The following is a 14,859-nucleotide window of genomic DNA, read 5'->3' on the forward strand; positions in this document are numbered from 1 at the left end:
GTTATCACTACTGTTTACATAAAGAATGCTTAGGACCCAGAGTGTATAGTGAGCTTGAAGCTTTAATATTGCAAAGTAATTAGCCAGTGAGAAGATATGTTTTGTAATAGGAATATTGATGACAATGTAGTCCCCAAATAGAGGTGAGTGGACGAAAAAATCAAAGTAATGGATTGTATGATTGATAAATGTATCAAGGTGATAAAGAGTAATCCATGTGTTTATCAACTTTTTGATGATGTCGAGTTTTAACTTTTAACTTTAATTGGTGCAATGAATGTCATCTTACACCAAGTAGTTAAATGGGTTGAATAATCAACCCTAGTTAGATGGCAATTGACTATTAAGGGCTGCCCTTGAATTTTGGGATCAAATCTTGTTCAACTGATGGTTGGAAATGAATCCGACCTATGATAGGTCTGGTTAGACCTAATGCAACAGTATTTCTATAGAGATCAAGTGACACAATCCTAATGCATCACCTATATTTATTGTTGCATCAGATGCAATTGCTTGAGTGATTAATTGATGGCCATATTAGGAGCAGAGTCATCATATATTTCTGAGGATCAACAGTTCGTTTTTGTTAGAGTTACAGATTTGCCAATGTCAAAATATACCTGCCTTCAATGGTTTGAGAGTTTTTGGTAATTTGCGTATAGTTGTATGCAGCATATGCATCTTGATTTTGGTGTTACTTAGCTCTCTTTGGGCACATGATCGCGATGAGGTGAATTCATTGGAGAGGTTATTTCTTTTTGGACACCTAAACCCACAATACTAACTCTAAGCATGAGGCATGTTCTTATTAGTGATGTTAAGTCCCATATTTTTCTGATGAAAATATACTTCATGCAAGCAGCAGTTTAGAAATAAATGGAACCTATTCATCTTCAGATGTATTTCAGATGCATCCCTGCAATGAAGAGGAGCTCAAATCATTAATGGGAAATGTTATAGTTGCTATTATTTACAATGGTAGGATTTTGCAAGTTCTCTCAAGCATTTTTGCTGACTACGTGTGAGCTCTAATATTTGTAAATGTGCTTGGAAGGTCTTTTGTTACATCAAAGAACTCGCCTAAAATGATACTGTTGAATGGGTGCCAATATAAAATTGAAGGCTTGTAACAACTCAAAGTGTAACACATGTGAGTCCTACATTTTCAGTGATTTAAAGCTTGGACAAAGTTATGATGGCCATATGTTTGATGTATCATGTGGCTTGAAAGCATCATTTCTTTGTCAAAAGACCTGGCAGTATGGCTGTTTTCTCTGCGTGCGGTTTTGGATATGAGACAAGATGCAGAGATATGCGTCTTAGACACAAGATGCAGAGATATGTGTCCTAGTACTTGCTTCAAAAATGTGAAGTTTGAGGGCTGCCAAGACCAAAGATGATGGAGAACCTCACCTGAAGTTCCTATGCTGAATTCCCTTATAACTATACAAGGAAAATATTTTGGCTCTCTTGGTTTTCATTTGACCTTTTTGTCACTTTGAAACATAACACTATCATTTGTGAACTGAGCTTTTTATTTTTTTGTAGGCTGGCATGGCCATTGCTCTGATGCCAATGCAATGTCCCTTTGGATATTCCTAATTTCAGCCCCGCAAAAGAATATTAATTACTAAAAGCTGATATTAGTCTACTAGATAACATGAAATTAGTATAATATTCAAACCCATACATAAAATCGTCATAATATCTAGATCAATAAATCATAATGTCAATAATATTGGAATCAAAATATCATAGTAAATTCCTCAGAGAAATTAACAGCATGAATTTCTTGGAGATGCTTACAAGCTACAATCTCAAGGCTGGTCATCCTTGTTGTGAGAGCATGGACAGTGGGCCGCCCTTTCATCTCTCAGTCCATCTTGGAGGCTGGTCATCTTCCTTGATCAAGCTCAACAGGATGGAAGGATGGTCTTCCATTCCACATCCTGCTCCACAAGCATGGGGGGCTGGCTGTCCATTCCAGTGCATACTTGATAAAGAGCATGGAGACTGATCTTCCTTCACCACTTGTGAACTTGGAAGGCTGGTCATCATTCCTATTTGCAAGACACCTCACAAATCCAAGACATGATAATCTACTATATTATTTCAATACCTTTTACTGGATTGATAGTTTCACTTACAAATAGCTGCAAAAATTTAATTTCTGCAATATTTAATCTATATCCTATAATTATCTTCAATTTGATTTTTGATTAATGTTTTTTGCTGCAATCGATATTTATCCAAAGCCATTAGTTCTGAATTACAGCCTTCATGCAATTTGTGCAAACTTGAAATTAGTTATTGTGCAACTGGTATTTGTTTTTATGCTTGTCAGAGTGCATAATATACACTTACATCCTGGAATAAGATAGGCTAAAATTCACATTATGCCTCATAAAACTTTCATTTAGCATAGTGCTAGATTTGGTACATATTATATTTTTTCATCTTAAAAAATTGATAAATGTTTTAAATTTGTCTGTTCATGTAATTAATGAGAATAAATTTTTATGCAGGTACAAAAGATACAACTTCTTACATCAAACATTGGAGTAACATACAGGTTTGCATTGATCCTGTCTTTTTTTAATTTTGTTTTGATAATTTAAATTTCATTTCCTTTTACTATCCAGTTTCAAAGAATGCTATCATCTTTTTAACAATATTCATGTCTACATGTGTTTTTATCATAAAATGTTATGCCTCTTAAGTGTTTTGATGCAGTTTTCAATTTCCTTCTGAATTACTATGTCCAGAATGAATTTAAATTGAAATAATCCTCTTATTCAGATGGTGATCTTGGTGGAAGAAATTTGAATGTGGAATATGGTTCAGGTAGTGGTGCAGAAGAAGATCAAGAAAACTATGCCAAATTGTTTATATATATTTGTCAATTGTTTGAAAATACACAGATGGAAATTATACTGAAACAAGAGATGCGATGTCTGAAGGAAAATGATATCAAATTTCTCAAATTGATATAGGAATATTGGCTATATAAGTGATCAAAGTATTTATCATAATATGACAACTATTATTCGTCCATCATAAATCAAGGTAGTAAACAAAACACCTGCAAAGCTTTTTCATTCTTAACCTAATCTTTACCTTCAACTTAAACCAAATGATGGCAAGCACAAAAACTAATCTGATGTGTGGAAAATTTGAGTCAAATGGAGATTTCCTATGTTGAGCTGCCATAGAATCTCACAGGATTCTTCAAAAGACTATAGATATTAGATAGTCTCTTGGAATGGGGGAGATAACTCGAGAGTCAAAACATATAGATTTTCTACTTATGGGCTAGATTCTAAGACTTCTTGATCAGAAGCATCAATATCTACACACATACATTTTTTTATCAGTAAATTATAGGCTAGGGTGTAGTGTCTCTCGTGTTTGTAGTCTGTACCTTGTCTATTTTTATTTGAGAGATACTTGATACTCTTACTATATGTACCTTGAGATGACCTGAGCGTCGAATGTTATACTTTGATTCAGTACCATAGATGCTTTACTGCTATGTTTTTCAGTCTATCATATTTGTATGTTGATGCCATTTTGAGATGATAGTTGATCTATGAGGATATCTGATTATCTAGTATTTGGACATACTTTCTGATTATGTTATGTGATGAATTTTATGCTATGGTGATTTAGGTCATTCTTGTCTCTTTATGCTTTATGCGAACGTAAGTGATGTAAATGGATTAATTAGGTATTTAATGCATTATTGCTTCGGCTTGATATTATTATGCAATTGCACTTGATCGTGTGTTTTAGTGTGCAGGAATTGCATCCCTAGCAATGGCACATGGAGTTAGTGATTCAACTATTCATATTTTACCAATGTCGTCCCTGTATGGTCGATGTATCCTTATTTTAATTGTTTAGATTTAAAACCTTTCGGTGATTAGTAAATCCAAACTCATTTGCATTATGTGATTAGACCAGTGAGTGTGTTTGTGCATTTAGAGGTTCGCATTGTCGCGAAAGTTGTTTAGTGATTTTTGTGATTTTGGGTTTTTAGGCTTTTAAATTTTCTCGAATTTAATTTCTGGCAGCTTTGCCTTAGGTGAATTCCCGTTATGAGGAATAACCTGTTTTCGTTTGGGTTGATTCGGAGTCTAGCTAGTCTATTTGACTATTTGCCATAATCGAATAAGTATTGAAAAAGGGATTTTATTATTCACTTCTCACTTTTTGAAAATAGAAATTTGAGAGCTTTTCTAAAATCTTCTTCTTGGAGGATTGGATTTTTGTTCGTTCTGGGAGCTGTGAGCATGGGATCTTCGCGAGGTCGGTCTTGTTCGATCTGGCTCGGGTAGACCTTGCTTTGCTATGATTTTCAACAGATTTGACGAGTGTTTTATTTTATTGTGCGGGTTTCAGTTTCTGCCCTATTTGCTATCAAGTAGGGCTTTCCCGTTTTGTTGTTTCAGTTCCGTTTCAAGTTCTATTTTTGTAGCCGTTTTTCTAGAGGTTGAGAACTAGTGTTCCCCATTGTTTTTGTTTGTTGGCTCTCCTTGGTTGGTCGAGTATGAACATTTTCCCGATTTTTGGGATGGGGGTTTGGGGTTTCGCACTGTTATGCTAGCCATTTTTGCATATGGTGTCCAAACCCAAATATTATTGGATTTTCGAGGTTTTTGTATCCAAGGTCAAAAACGTTTTAATTTTGAAGTTTTCCAAATTTTGGGGTTTTTACCTCGTTTTGCATGCCACCCTATTTTCTCAGATTTTCTTGGCATGAGTTTGGTCGTGGACCTGGATGATCTGTTTGGATGTCAGTCAGACCATTGTTGCACTTTTATTGTTGCATTGGGATGCATGTCGCATCCGTTATCTCGATTCTGTTTTCGGTTGAGCAACTTTTTGCTTTGTGTTCTCATCCAGTCCTTGTGTTATGATCTTTGTGATCGTGGTGTGCCACACACAAGTACGTGCGCGTACATTTGTCGATTGACTTGCAAGGCTTCATCTTTCGTGGTAGTTCCAGAAGTTATGATCATTGGGGTTGGGTCGGGAATTTGCATGCCTATGGGCACTCATTGTTGGATGAGCATGGGGTAGGGTAGGGTAGCATTTGGAGGGGGCTTTTATCTTGCAGCCTGGCAATCATGGTGCCATAGGTTGGCAGAGGTAGTTTTAAGTGATAACTAAATAAAATACTAGGTGGTAATAACATTTAAGATAATAAAACAGTGCTTCAGTGTGTGAGCCTTCCGTTGGGAAGTTGAGTCCACACAGATCCAAGCTTGGGCTTGTCGATGCCAAGCGACTCTCCATGATGTCAGCCCCTACTTAGTAGCCCATTGAGTGTCTGACCAGGACCTATAGTTTATGCATTGTCCTTGTCTTGGTTTCAGTCATCATACTGCTTGACGTGTGTGTTAGGCTTGGATGTGTTCTTTGCATGTGTTTGTGGTTGGATCATTATCTCCATTAGCATGGCAGGAGTGGGCCTGCGGGTTCCACGTGGTTGAGAGGCGTAGCTACCTATACCACTGCTAGGGACCAGTGTACAGAGATGGTCTTTTGTTCTAGTGTGACCGTTGCTGGATTTTCACTTGGTACTTTGGGTTCTGGAGTATGCTTTCTTGTGATTTATGCTTTCATTGGGATGCTTGTATATCATGTTTAGATGATGTTAGTTATTAACACATTTCCTTATTATGATGATTAGCATATGATAGATGATGTTATTTGTTTTGTAAGATTATCTTATGCTTGTGTTTAGCATTCTAGATTTCCTTATGCTTATATGGTAGTATGTTTTAGTAGTGATGTCCTTTTTATGATAGTACCAACGATCTGTTCGGTAGCTTGGGATGTTACGCGCGGGGGATGGGTAGGGCCCACAATGGTCTTATGATGCCATTATGGTTGGAAGGAACCACATATTTAGTTTGGTTGTACTATTCATTGTGATGTTATTTCTGTTCATTACAATGTTGTTTTCAGTTATTGCTATGTTGCTTTAAGTACATTGCAATGTTACTTTCTGTACTTTCCCTTCTACTGCTTGTTAGATGGTTAGATGTTGTTTCCATCTTTCAGTATTGTATTCGAGTGTTTACGCCTCGAATTGTGGATCCGGTACTCCCCGGTGTGGAGATACGTTATCCCTTAGTTTAGCTATCTTTTTGTTTCTAGCTTGTTGTTCTAGGATTTCGCGCGAGGATGCAAGATCTTGCGTGGTGTATTGGGTTTCTTCGCATGGCCTTGGGCACTTTTTTGCGCGAAATCGAACACCAATGTTGGGTGCTTTGACTGTTTGGCCAAGCACTTCCTCACGCTGCATGGTGCACATCCTCGCATGGAATGCACTTTCTCACGAGGCATGCTGCGCATCTTCGCACGGAAACCTATCAGTCTATGGTCCTCGCATGGAAAACATGGGGCATCTCCATTGGTTTCTAGGGATTGTTTTTTGGTGATTCTAGTACCCTTTGGGATTACTTAAATTAACATGCTCTAACAGATCTTAGATTCCTTGTATAGTTGTCTTTTTGGATTTCAGTTTCTTGTTGTGTGTGTCAGTTTGAGTAGAGGCGTTTGGAGATTCGTTGGTTGCCGGGATGGTGGTTGTCTTCCAGTGCAATCTATGTGATCCGTGTATGATGTTGTCATGTGCACTCATACTTGTTCAAAAAAGAAAATCTTGGCTTGTATTTCATCCTTGTTCCAAGAATCTTTGGGCGGGGCATTACATAGGGGCTTGTACCCTTAATTTTGATTCAAATTATTAACAGTTATGTTCAATGCAATGTCCTTAAAGAACTCCATAAATAACATTCACTTTTTCTTATTAGGATATTTATTTTATGTTACATGGGTGTAGCAGGTATGTTATTGCTATTATGATTTTTTGTACCTAAGCTTGCTAGAAGGGAACTTGACTCATTTGCGAATTAGTATTCTTGTCCCTATTTTTGGTTCTGATTAATGGTTTTGGATGGATTCTTAATATATACCGTCTGCCAATAGGATTAATCATATATATGTATTGCCATTTGACTATTGTATTCTGCAGTTGCCCTCTCAAATGGTTTTAGAGATTGGTCAAATTTTCATTCATTGTGCTAATGTTTGGTGGTTCAAACTTCATATTAAGTGGTGTGAAATGTTAAAACTTTGGCATCATTATACATTGACGGACATAGTAGGCATATCCACAAGTATGTGTCCCCTTTAAAGGGGGCAAATGTTTGGGATTTTCCCATAGTATCCCCACCATCCTTCTCGTCCTCATGGAGACACATTTGATAGGAAATTGGGGTGGGAATGTGTGAAATGGAAGCTTCTGATGATGACATGTCCATTCTGTCCACATTTTGGGGACATCGATGTTTCTGTGGGTCCCTGAAAGCTTGGGATGCCTCTGTGAAGCCAATAACACATGGCCTCCTGTCACAATGTTGTAAGGTTTTTCCTTGCATTTAAGTCATAAAATTGGGCAATTTCTTTGCTTTGCCCCACATTTACTGTATTGTTCTCTTTCTGAATTCCTCTCTAAAAATGACACAGTTACATTGGTAACTAGCTGTTATACACTGCTTGGGTGTTCAGCATTGCCATGCAATGATGAATCACATGAAGATCTGAGAGGAAACTGAAGGCTAAATAGTATAGTACACTATTAAAATCAGGAAGAACACATCCTTATATTGAGAAAGCATATTTATAAAAACATCCCAAAACCATCATAGGAGTTATACTCTTTTTGTTAAATGGCATTGCACGAGTTATCAAATTGGTTTTCTTACGAAGTACACATGAAATTAAGCTAAGCTTTTAGTAACTTTAATAAATTTAATATAAGATCATCATGAAGTGCTACATGTTGTAAGTTCCAACAAAGTCACATTCCTTATTATAATGTTTTTAGTGGTTGCAAAGGAACAATTCTTTCTGTTAATTAAACTGTTTTGTATGTTGATTGATTATTTTCTCATGGCAAATAGAAAGACGGATTTTTACCTTTGATTAGATAATATCTTTAAATTTTTTTCTCTTCAATGACTTGTTTATTTTGGTAATGTGGGCTTCTTATTTCTTGTCTATATTTTGTTGTTTGTCTCTAGTGGAATGGGTCCCGACTCTCGAGTACTTGTGCGAAAAAGCAGGAAGCAAGCACAGCAATATCATAAGCTATACAAAGTAAGATAAATATATATGCTTTCCTTAACATGGTAAACATTTGATCTATCAAAATTGTCATGGTTTAGAATTCCTTTTTGAATATCATCCACTCGTATAATTTTGCTGCACTTGCACATCCGTAGTACTGACTTAAATTTAAAATTTTACGAAGTCTCAGTCTTTAAAATAAAGTTGAATGGTTGGAACTTCTGCAAACTTGTGCTTAGCAGATTTCTTATCTATATGTAATTCTATTATATGGTGAAGTAATTATTGTCTGTAATGCAGCCTATGTCAATGCTTGGAATACATGTGCCAAGTATAGGAATTTAATGACATAATTGATCTGCAGAGGGTTTTTGTGGAACTAATATCTTCAAACTTGTGGGGCTTGCTCCTTAACCAAAATACTGGATTAGTGTCTGCTGTGGCACATCAGGGTTTAAACTTTTAAGATATCTTACAAAAGTTACAAACAAAAAGATGAGGAAGATGGAATGTTTCAGATTCCTTATACAATCTAACTTAAATGTTATGTGCAATTGCTTTGTCTTTTGTTCGGTTGAGGCCACTGAAAAACCATTAGGGCTATTTGCATCATTGAAGAGATGTTGGAATATGCATTTCTGATTATTGTTTTTGATTAGATTAGCAGCTGCCTTGATCCCATAAGTTCAGTACACAAACAGCTTAAGCAGAGGAAACAAAAAGAGACAGACAGCAGGCATGCCTGTACATAAATCAACAAACGAGTGATACTAGCCTACCGAAAGACAGTAAATTAAACAGTAACAACTCCAAAGAATCATAAAGAACACCACTTCATGAGGTTCCAGTTTCAACCAGGGAGTTATGGGACGTCTTCCAAGCATCTTTCACCTGAATATGCATGCCCTTCTTCTTTTTCTTGTTTTTGTTATGTCCCCCTCAGTGTCCTTGTCTTTACCCTGCTTCTTCTTCCGTTTTATAATGAAAGGCCAGAGACAAAACTCATCACAGCCTTCATTGCTAATCCTTCAGCAACAGAGATAAGTCTTTCAATGGCTGTTTCCATCCACTTCAATTTCTCATACTAGCTATTGTTAATGTTTGGAATCAGAATATAGGAATGCAATAAACAGAAATACAATAACAGATGACAAAAAAAAATATTCTGGGAAAACCCTCCTTTTGAAGGTAAAAACCCAGCCTTGTATGCTCGAAACAAGTACAATGTGTTAGCATGAATGCCGATGGTATTTCTTTGGGGGAGTATCCTAAGCATTGGAGAGCATGTGGCAGTATTGACATGTTGCATTCATGACTATGTTTGTCATTGATGTCAACATAGCAGTAATTCTGTGAAGACTAGCAGAGTAATAGACAAAGATCATGGCTGTACGGACAAAGTTTTGATGATCAAGTGATGTGAAGTTAAGGACATGTTCCACATTGTGTCTTGATGATGAGGATAAGTTCGTGTAACTTAAGTTGAAGATATAAGGTAGTAATAAGTGATTTATAGAGAGCAATGCAGAAACATAGTACTTGAGAAGCAATTTCTGATGATTGCATTATATCTTCTAACAGAGATATAATCTGGATATGCAAAGTTATACAGTGATAGAGGACAGTCTGGTGATGATGTCAGTGAGTGTGCAAGTCCTTAAATCGCACATGTGAGAAGTTGTATAGACTTTGAGCTGACAGTGCTATTGTAATTGAGAAATAATTAATTATTTTATTGTGGTCATATTATAATTAATTGGGAAAGCCTCAAGGCCGACTCAAGAAATTGTTTTGAGGACTTGGTATAAGGGAAAGTGTTTTTCTTGTTTGAGAAGCAAGTGTTGTATGTGAAATATTCAAGGAAATGGGAACAAGAGCAGAGTATTTGGTAAATGCGAGTAAGCGATCCAAGGGATTATTGGATGTGAAGTTTGTGATATGGTATCGAGATTAGAAGGAGCTGAAGTTTGGTTGATAGGACAAAGAAAGAGGAAGGAGCAGTACAGTTCAATTCTATTATTTTGCAAGGAATAATACAAAGATCAGTTGGACAGTGGGTTCATTGGTCTTGCCCTTGAAGCTATTTGGACAATGGGTCCATCTGCCTTCTACAACTCCTAACAGGGTTGGAATCTCCTAACAGGGATTCAAAGTCTCCTAACAGGGACTGATATGTACAGAATGTTTTCATAGAGTCTTAACAGGGTCCATCCTTTAACAAGGAATATTCATATTAGTACATCATCTTGTGGGTACCATCCTCACCGGGGTTTTCTCTCTGATGAAGGGTTTTCCTAGTTAACATATTTGGTGTTATTGTGCATGAGTATCTTGTTGTGGTTTCTGATTATATTGCTCATACGGTTAAGATTTAATAAGGTTGATAATTGTGCTAATAGTTGGATAACTGATTCACCTCCCCCTCTCAGTTATATTGGTGGACTATAAATTCTAACACAGTGGTCTCCAGCATGTGATTGATTATGCTTAACTGTCAATCACAATGATGTATATACAGATTGAACACTTTAGCTATCTCAATACAAAATATAAATGCTTCAAGTATCTCTCAGATGCTTTCGTCAAAGACAGACTCGTCCACACAAATCTAATGCTCACAGATCATATATTCAATGATGCTGTAGCATATATTACACTTATCAGTTATCACAGAAGATGAACTTATTCTTTGAACACAGAAATATCAGAGCTTCACCCGCTAAAAAACAAAGCACTCCCAATCTGATGACCAAAAAATATATATCGTGCGCTTTTGATACATCCTATACTAAATAAGAACCAAAAAGACATTTTCTGGTGGATTACAGATGGCCATCTGATACATAATAAAGAACCACAGCAATTAGAGATGACACCACTCATTATTTCCTTTGCTGAGGAATCTCCTGCTCATAGTTTCTCTGATGATATAGGAAGATGATGATGCAAGAGATTGACTACTCAGGGATAGATTACACATGTAGCCAACAGAATCCAAATACTCCTAGCTTCACCCACGACACTTGACCAGCTCAACAGACACGGCATGTGTCACTGCAATGAAGACTGTTACACACCTTGAATTTCTCTGAACCCCATATGCTTCACAATAGAAGGCCAATTGATTGACAAATGATGCAAGAAACTGAGACTGCTCTGTCACACATGCAGGTGACAGTTGTAAGATAATATGGCCTTTCAATAGCTGATGACAAGAATTGGAATGCATTCTGTAGAAAGATAAAGAAATATAAATTGACTGCAGAATGGAAATATTTGAAAGAGAAGCTGTCGATACACCAAAAGCTGTCTTCAATAATCAAGCATATGAAGGCATCAGTAGACATAAAGAATGTCTTTGAGTGATGAGCATGTACTCAACCTTGAGTGTTTTCCAGCAACACAATAGACCAAGCTATGTATTCAATTTATTTACACACTGTCATCCATGTCGTCTGAGTTCCATTACTATGAAAAGTGCATAGACAATAACATTGACAATAACACGATCCTGACAGAGTCTCTGCAAGAGACACAAACCAGCTCCAATTAAATACAACCATCAAAATCAAGAGCTCAAACCAAATGAAGAAGATACAGTCCAGTGAGGCAGATAAACTGAGGGAAAAAAACTGATGTTGATTGCTACAGGTATGAAGGATCTCTCTCACGGCTACCATAAACGTTAACAACTGTTACCTTCAATCTGTCTCCATAACCCTTGCTCTAATCTGTATATCAGGCAACTGAATTCTGACAGTGCTCAGGGTGTCCTTATCATAATTATAACCATCTTCTTTATCTCCAACCCTGTTTTCATTGCTTTTGTTACTGTTGACTACAAAGTTGACACAATGCAATGGTAGGGACATGTAGATCAAAGTTCGTCTCTTGAAACAGTGACATTTATCACTTCCAAGGTTCGGAATGGATGGGTCACAACCGCATTGCATAGGTCAAGAAAGCTTGTGTGAGATGTCACAGTTTATTGCTGGAAACAATGTTTTTCCAAGCTTTTATTCATTGTCCCTTACTGATTTTCTGAACTTTTGAACATGGCATTCCTGTGTAAAGAAATCTGCAGTATAACAAACAAAATCTCAAATCTAAACTAGCAATTATTCTAGCTTCAGATTTAAACAAAATGCAAAAGATAATGGTGTAATGAGAGATTAAAAGGAAATAAATTATCTGCAATTTAACATACAAAATCTCAAATCTAAACTAGCAATTTTTCTAACTTCAGATTTAAACAAAAAGCAAAAGATAATGGTTTAATGAGAGATTTAAAGGAAATAAACGAAGTTACCGCATTCACCTGCTGAAGGCCAAAGTTGAGAGTCAATTTGGTCCAAAGTCGGGTAAGGTGTGAATTTGGTCACAATTGGTCTGCAGAGTGAGCAATTCACACCAAATTTTCTCAGAGGGACCCAGTACGGATTTGCAAAGGCTTCAAATGAATTTTGGAATGCCCACACGAGACTGGAAGGTATCTGGGTTGAATTTGCCTGTAAACATCAGATATGTTGACTCTTCCATAAAGGTTTTTTTTGCAAATGCAAACCTAAAAGTGACTAATACTCACCACCTATGCTTTGGCCAAGACACTTCTTAGCTTCTCACATGGCATTCTTCTCACGGCATTCTTTGTGGTAATTTTCAAGGACACAGATTATTTTTGCAACATAATGGGACAACCACATAAGCATCTTTTTGACAGGTTGATTTCTTATCCTTAATTGATAGGCATTGTGTCTCTTGGTGTAAGTCATATGTATTCTCATTATTATTAGTTATACTAATAACTCTATTACTTATAGTTGTAGCTAATTGTCGTTGAAGACTTATATTTGTTTTCTTAGTTTAATGGTTGGATATTCCCATCAATTCTAAATTAATTTGCCAAGTAAGTATTCACTGGGCAATGCATTCCAAATGTTTGGTAATGCCAAATAATGCTAAGTATTTGCCAAAATTCATATCTACACTATAGCCGATAACAAGGAGATATAATTCTTAGGCTAGGTATAAGTATAGATACTATTACAAAGTAGGGGACGTTCATTATTTTATTATTTTGAGTATTAGACTAGTAAAATATTAAAATATCATTATAAGTTAGAAATTAAAATTTAAGGACGGTGTGCGTCTATAATTTAATATATTACAATTTAATAATTTCTCAATATTTATAATCTTAATTGATATCTTTATACTGATCTTTCTTTGGTGATTGTTAATACACTGATATATAAGTCTTGTTGTCTTTGATGATACTTGATCATTGATGGCTGATTATTAATGTTGACATTCTTGTTCTTAAAAATAATAAAATTTGAACCAAAATATTGATATGGTGGTGTATTTTGGCATATTGTTATGATAGTTGGACTAAAATGTTAATATACGTGGTGGTGTTTTTTGCTAAATTGCTTTAATATTAGTGCAGTTGTGTAAGAACTTATTTACCGCATCGTGCGCACACACACACACATGAACCCAAAATGAATCCGAGCCCAATCCAATTTTTTCTGGAGGAATTTTGAACTCAAACCATGAAGCTGCATACCAGAAGCTTAGGAAATAAATAACAAAACAACTATGGACATCAACCATTCAAACATTTAGACATGTGTAAAGAAGATTAGATTTGACCACAACCACGAAATTATAAATCAGAGGTTGACAAATCATAAAATCACAGTGCTATCATTAGAGGAAACAATAAGTAATGATTTCTCAAAATTCTTTGGATTGCATATCCATACTATCTGTGTGCATATGCAACCCAAATTTATCCTTTGAAGCACATATCAAACTGATCAAACCATGCTTATCCATGGCCGTAAGCAAGCATCCAATAACTAATACCAAGTAAGTGATTGGCTGAGCAACATCTCATGATCACCCAAAAAGCTCTTGAATCTGAAATTTGTAATAAAAATTACAAAGTTAGCAATTTAACACATTGAGATTGCAACACCAAATGCGTATTAAGTCTCAACATTTTGTAAAAATCTAAATTCTGGTTTTAAATAGATTTTACATTCTCAAATTGCATAACCTGTAACTAGGATTTTTGGGTGTTGTTTCTGAGTGAAATAAAGTCAAAACAATAATTTGTTAGATTGTCTATCTAAAATTACTTTTAAAGTATTACAAAATGGACTGGAAATGAGTTTTTGATGAGTTTACAACTCAAGATAACTCTTATTTGTGCGAAATAATTATCCAAAATTCTGGGGCAAAGCTGCAGTTTGATGGTTGGAACTCAACTTGTTCATATCCACTTTTCTTGCATTTTCTTTAGTTCTTCTGTCACTAGACTGAGGCTCCATGTCTGCATGACCTTGGGGAAGATTTGAAGACACACTAGCAAGAATCTAGGTGTTAATGTTTTATATAATATGTATAAATATAATTGTGTGGATATATATAATATCTATAATCGTATGGTAATCATAATATAAATCAAAATTTCTTTTCATGGTAGTCATGTTCATCGAATTTCATTATGGCTCCAAGGGGATCGAGCATGTTGCATGTGATTAGAGGCGACGTGCATTAGTTAATAAAGTTGACTTGGGCATTAAAGCATTGATCTGAGTACTCACTTGCCTTGTCACAAGCTGAGCCCGAAAGTCAAAAGGGCAGTTAGAGTGTATTGCGAATGTTTGCATACTAACTCTATTTTAGATATATCAGATCCCTCCACAG

The 14,859-nt window shown here is 36.0% G+C and overlaps 1 protein-coding gene across 1 annotated transcript in view; it reads left to right on the forward strand.

The window, feature by feature from the left end:
* The window catches only part of LOC149576471 (proteasome subunit alpha type-2-A-like), a 42,003-nt gene that overhangs the window by 15,013 nt on the left and 12,131 nt on the right, over positions 1-14,859 (forward strand). The window contains exons 4-5 of the mRNA XM_089817388.1: positions 2,526-2,572; positions 8,097-8,172. Of these exons, the coding sequence (XP_089673514.1) occupies positions 2,526-2,572; positions 8,097-8,172 (123 nt within the window). The remainder of the gene's footprint in view (positions 1-2,525; positions 2,573-8,096; positions 8,173-14,859) is intronic.

Source organism: Cupressus sempervirens, chromosome 1, assembly GCF_028749045.1.
Source record: "Cupressus sempervirens isolate cs-2001-9-10 chromosome 1, ASM2874904v1, whole genome shotgun sequence".
NCBI lineage: Eukaryota > Viridiplantae > Streptophyta > Pinopsida > Cupressales > Cupressaceae > Cupressus > Cupressus sempervirens.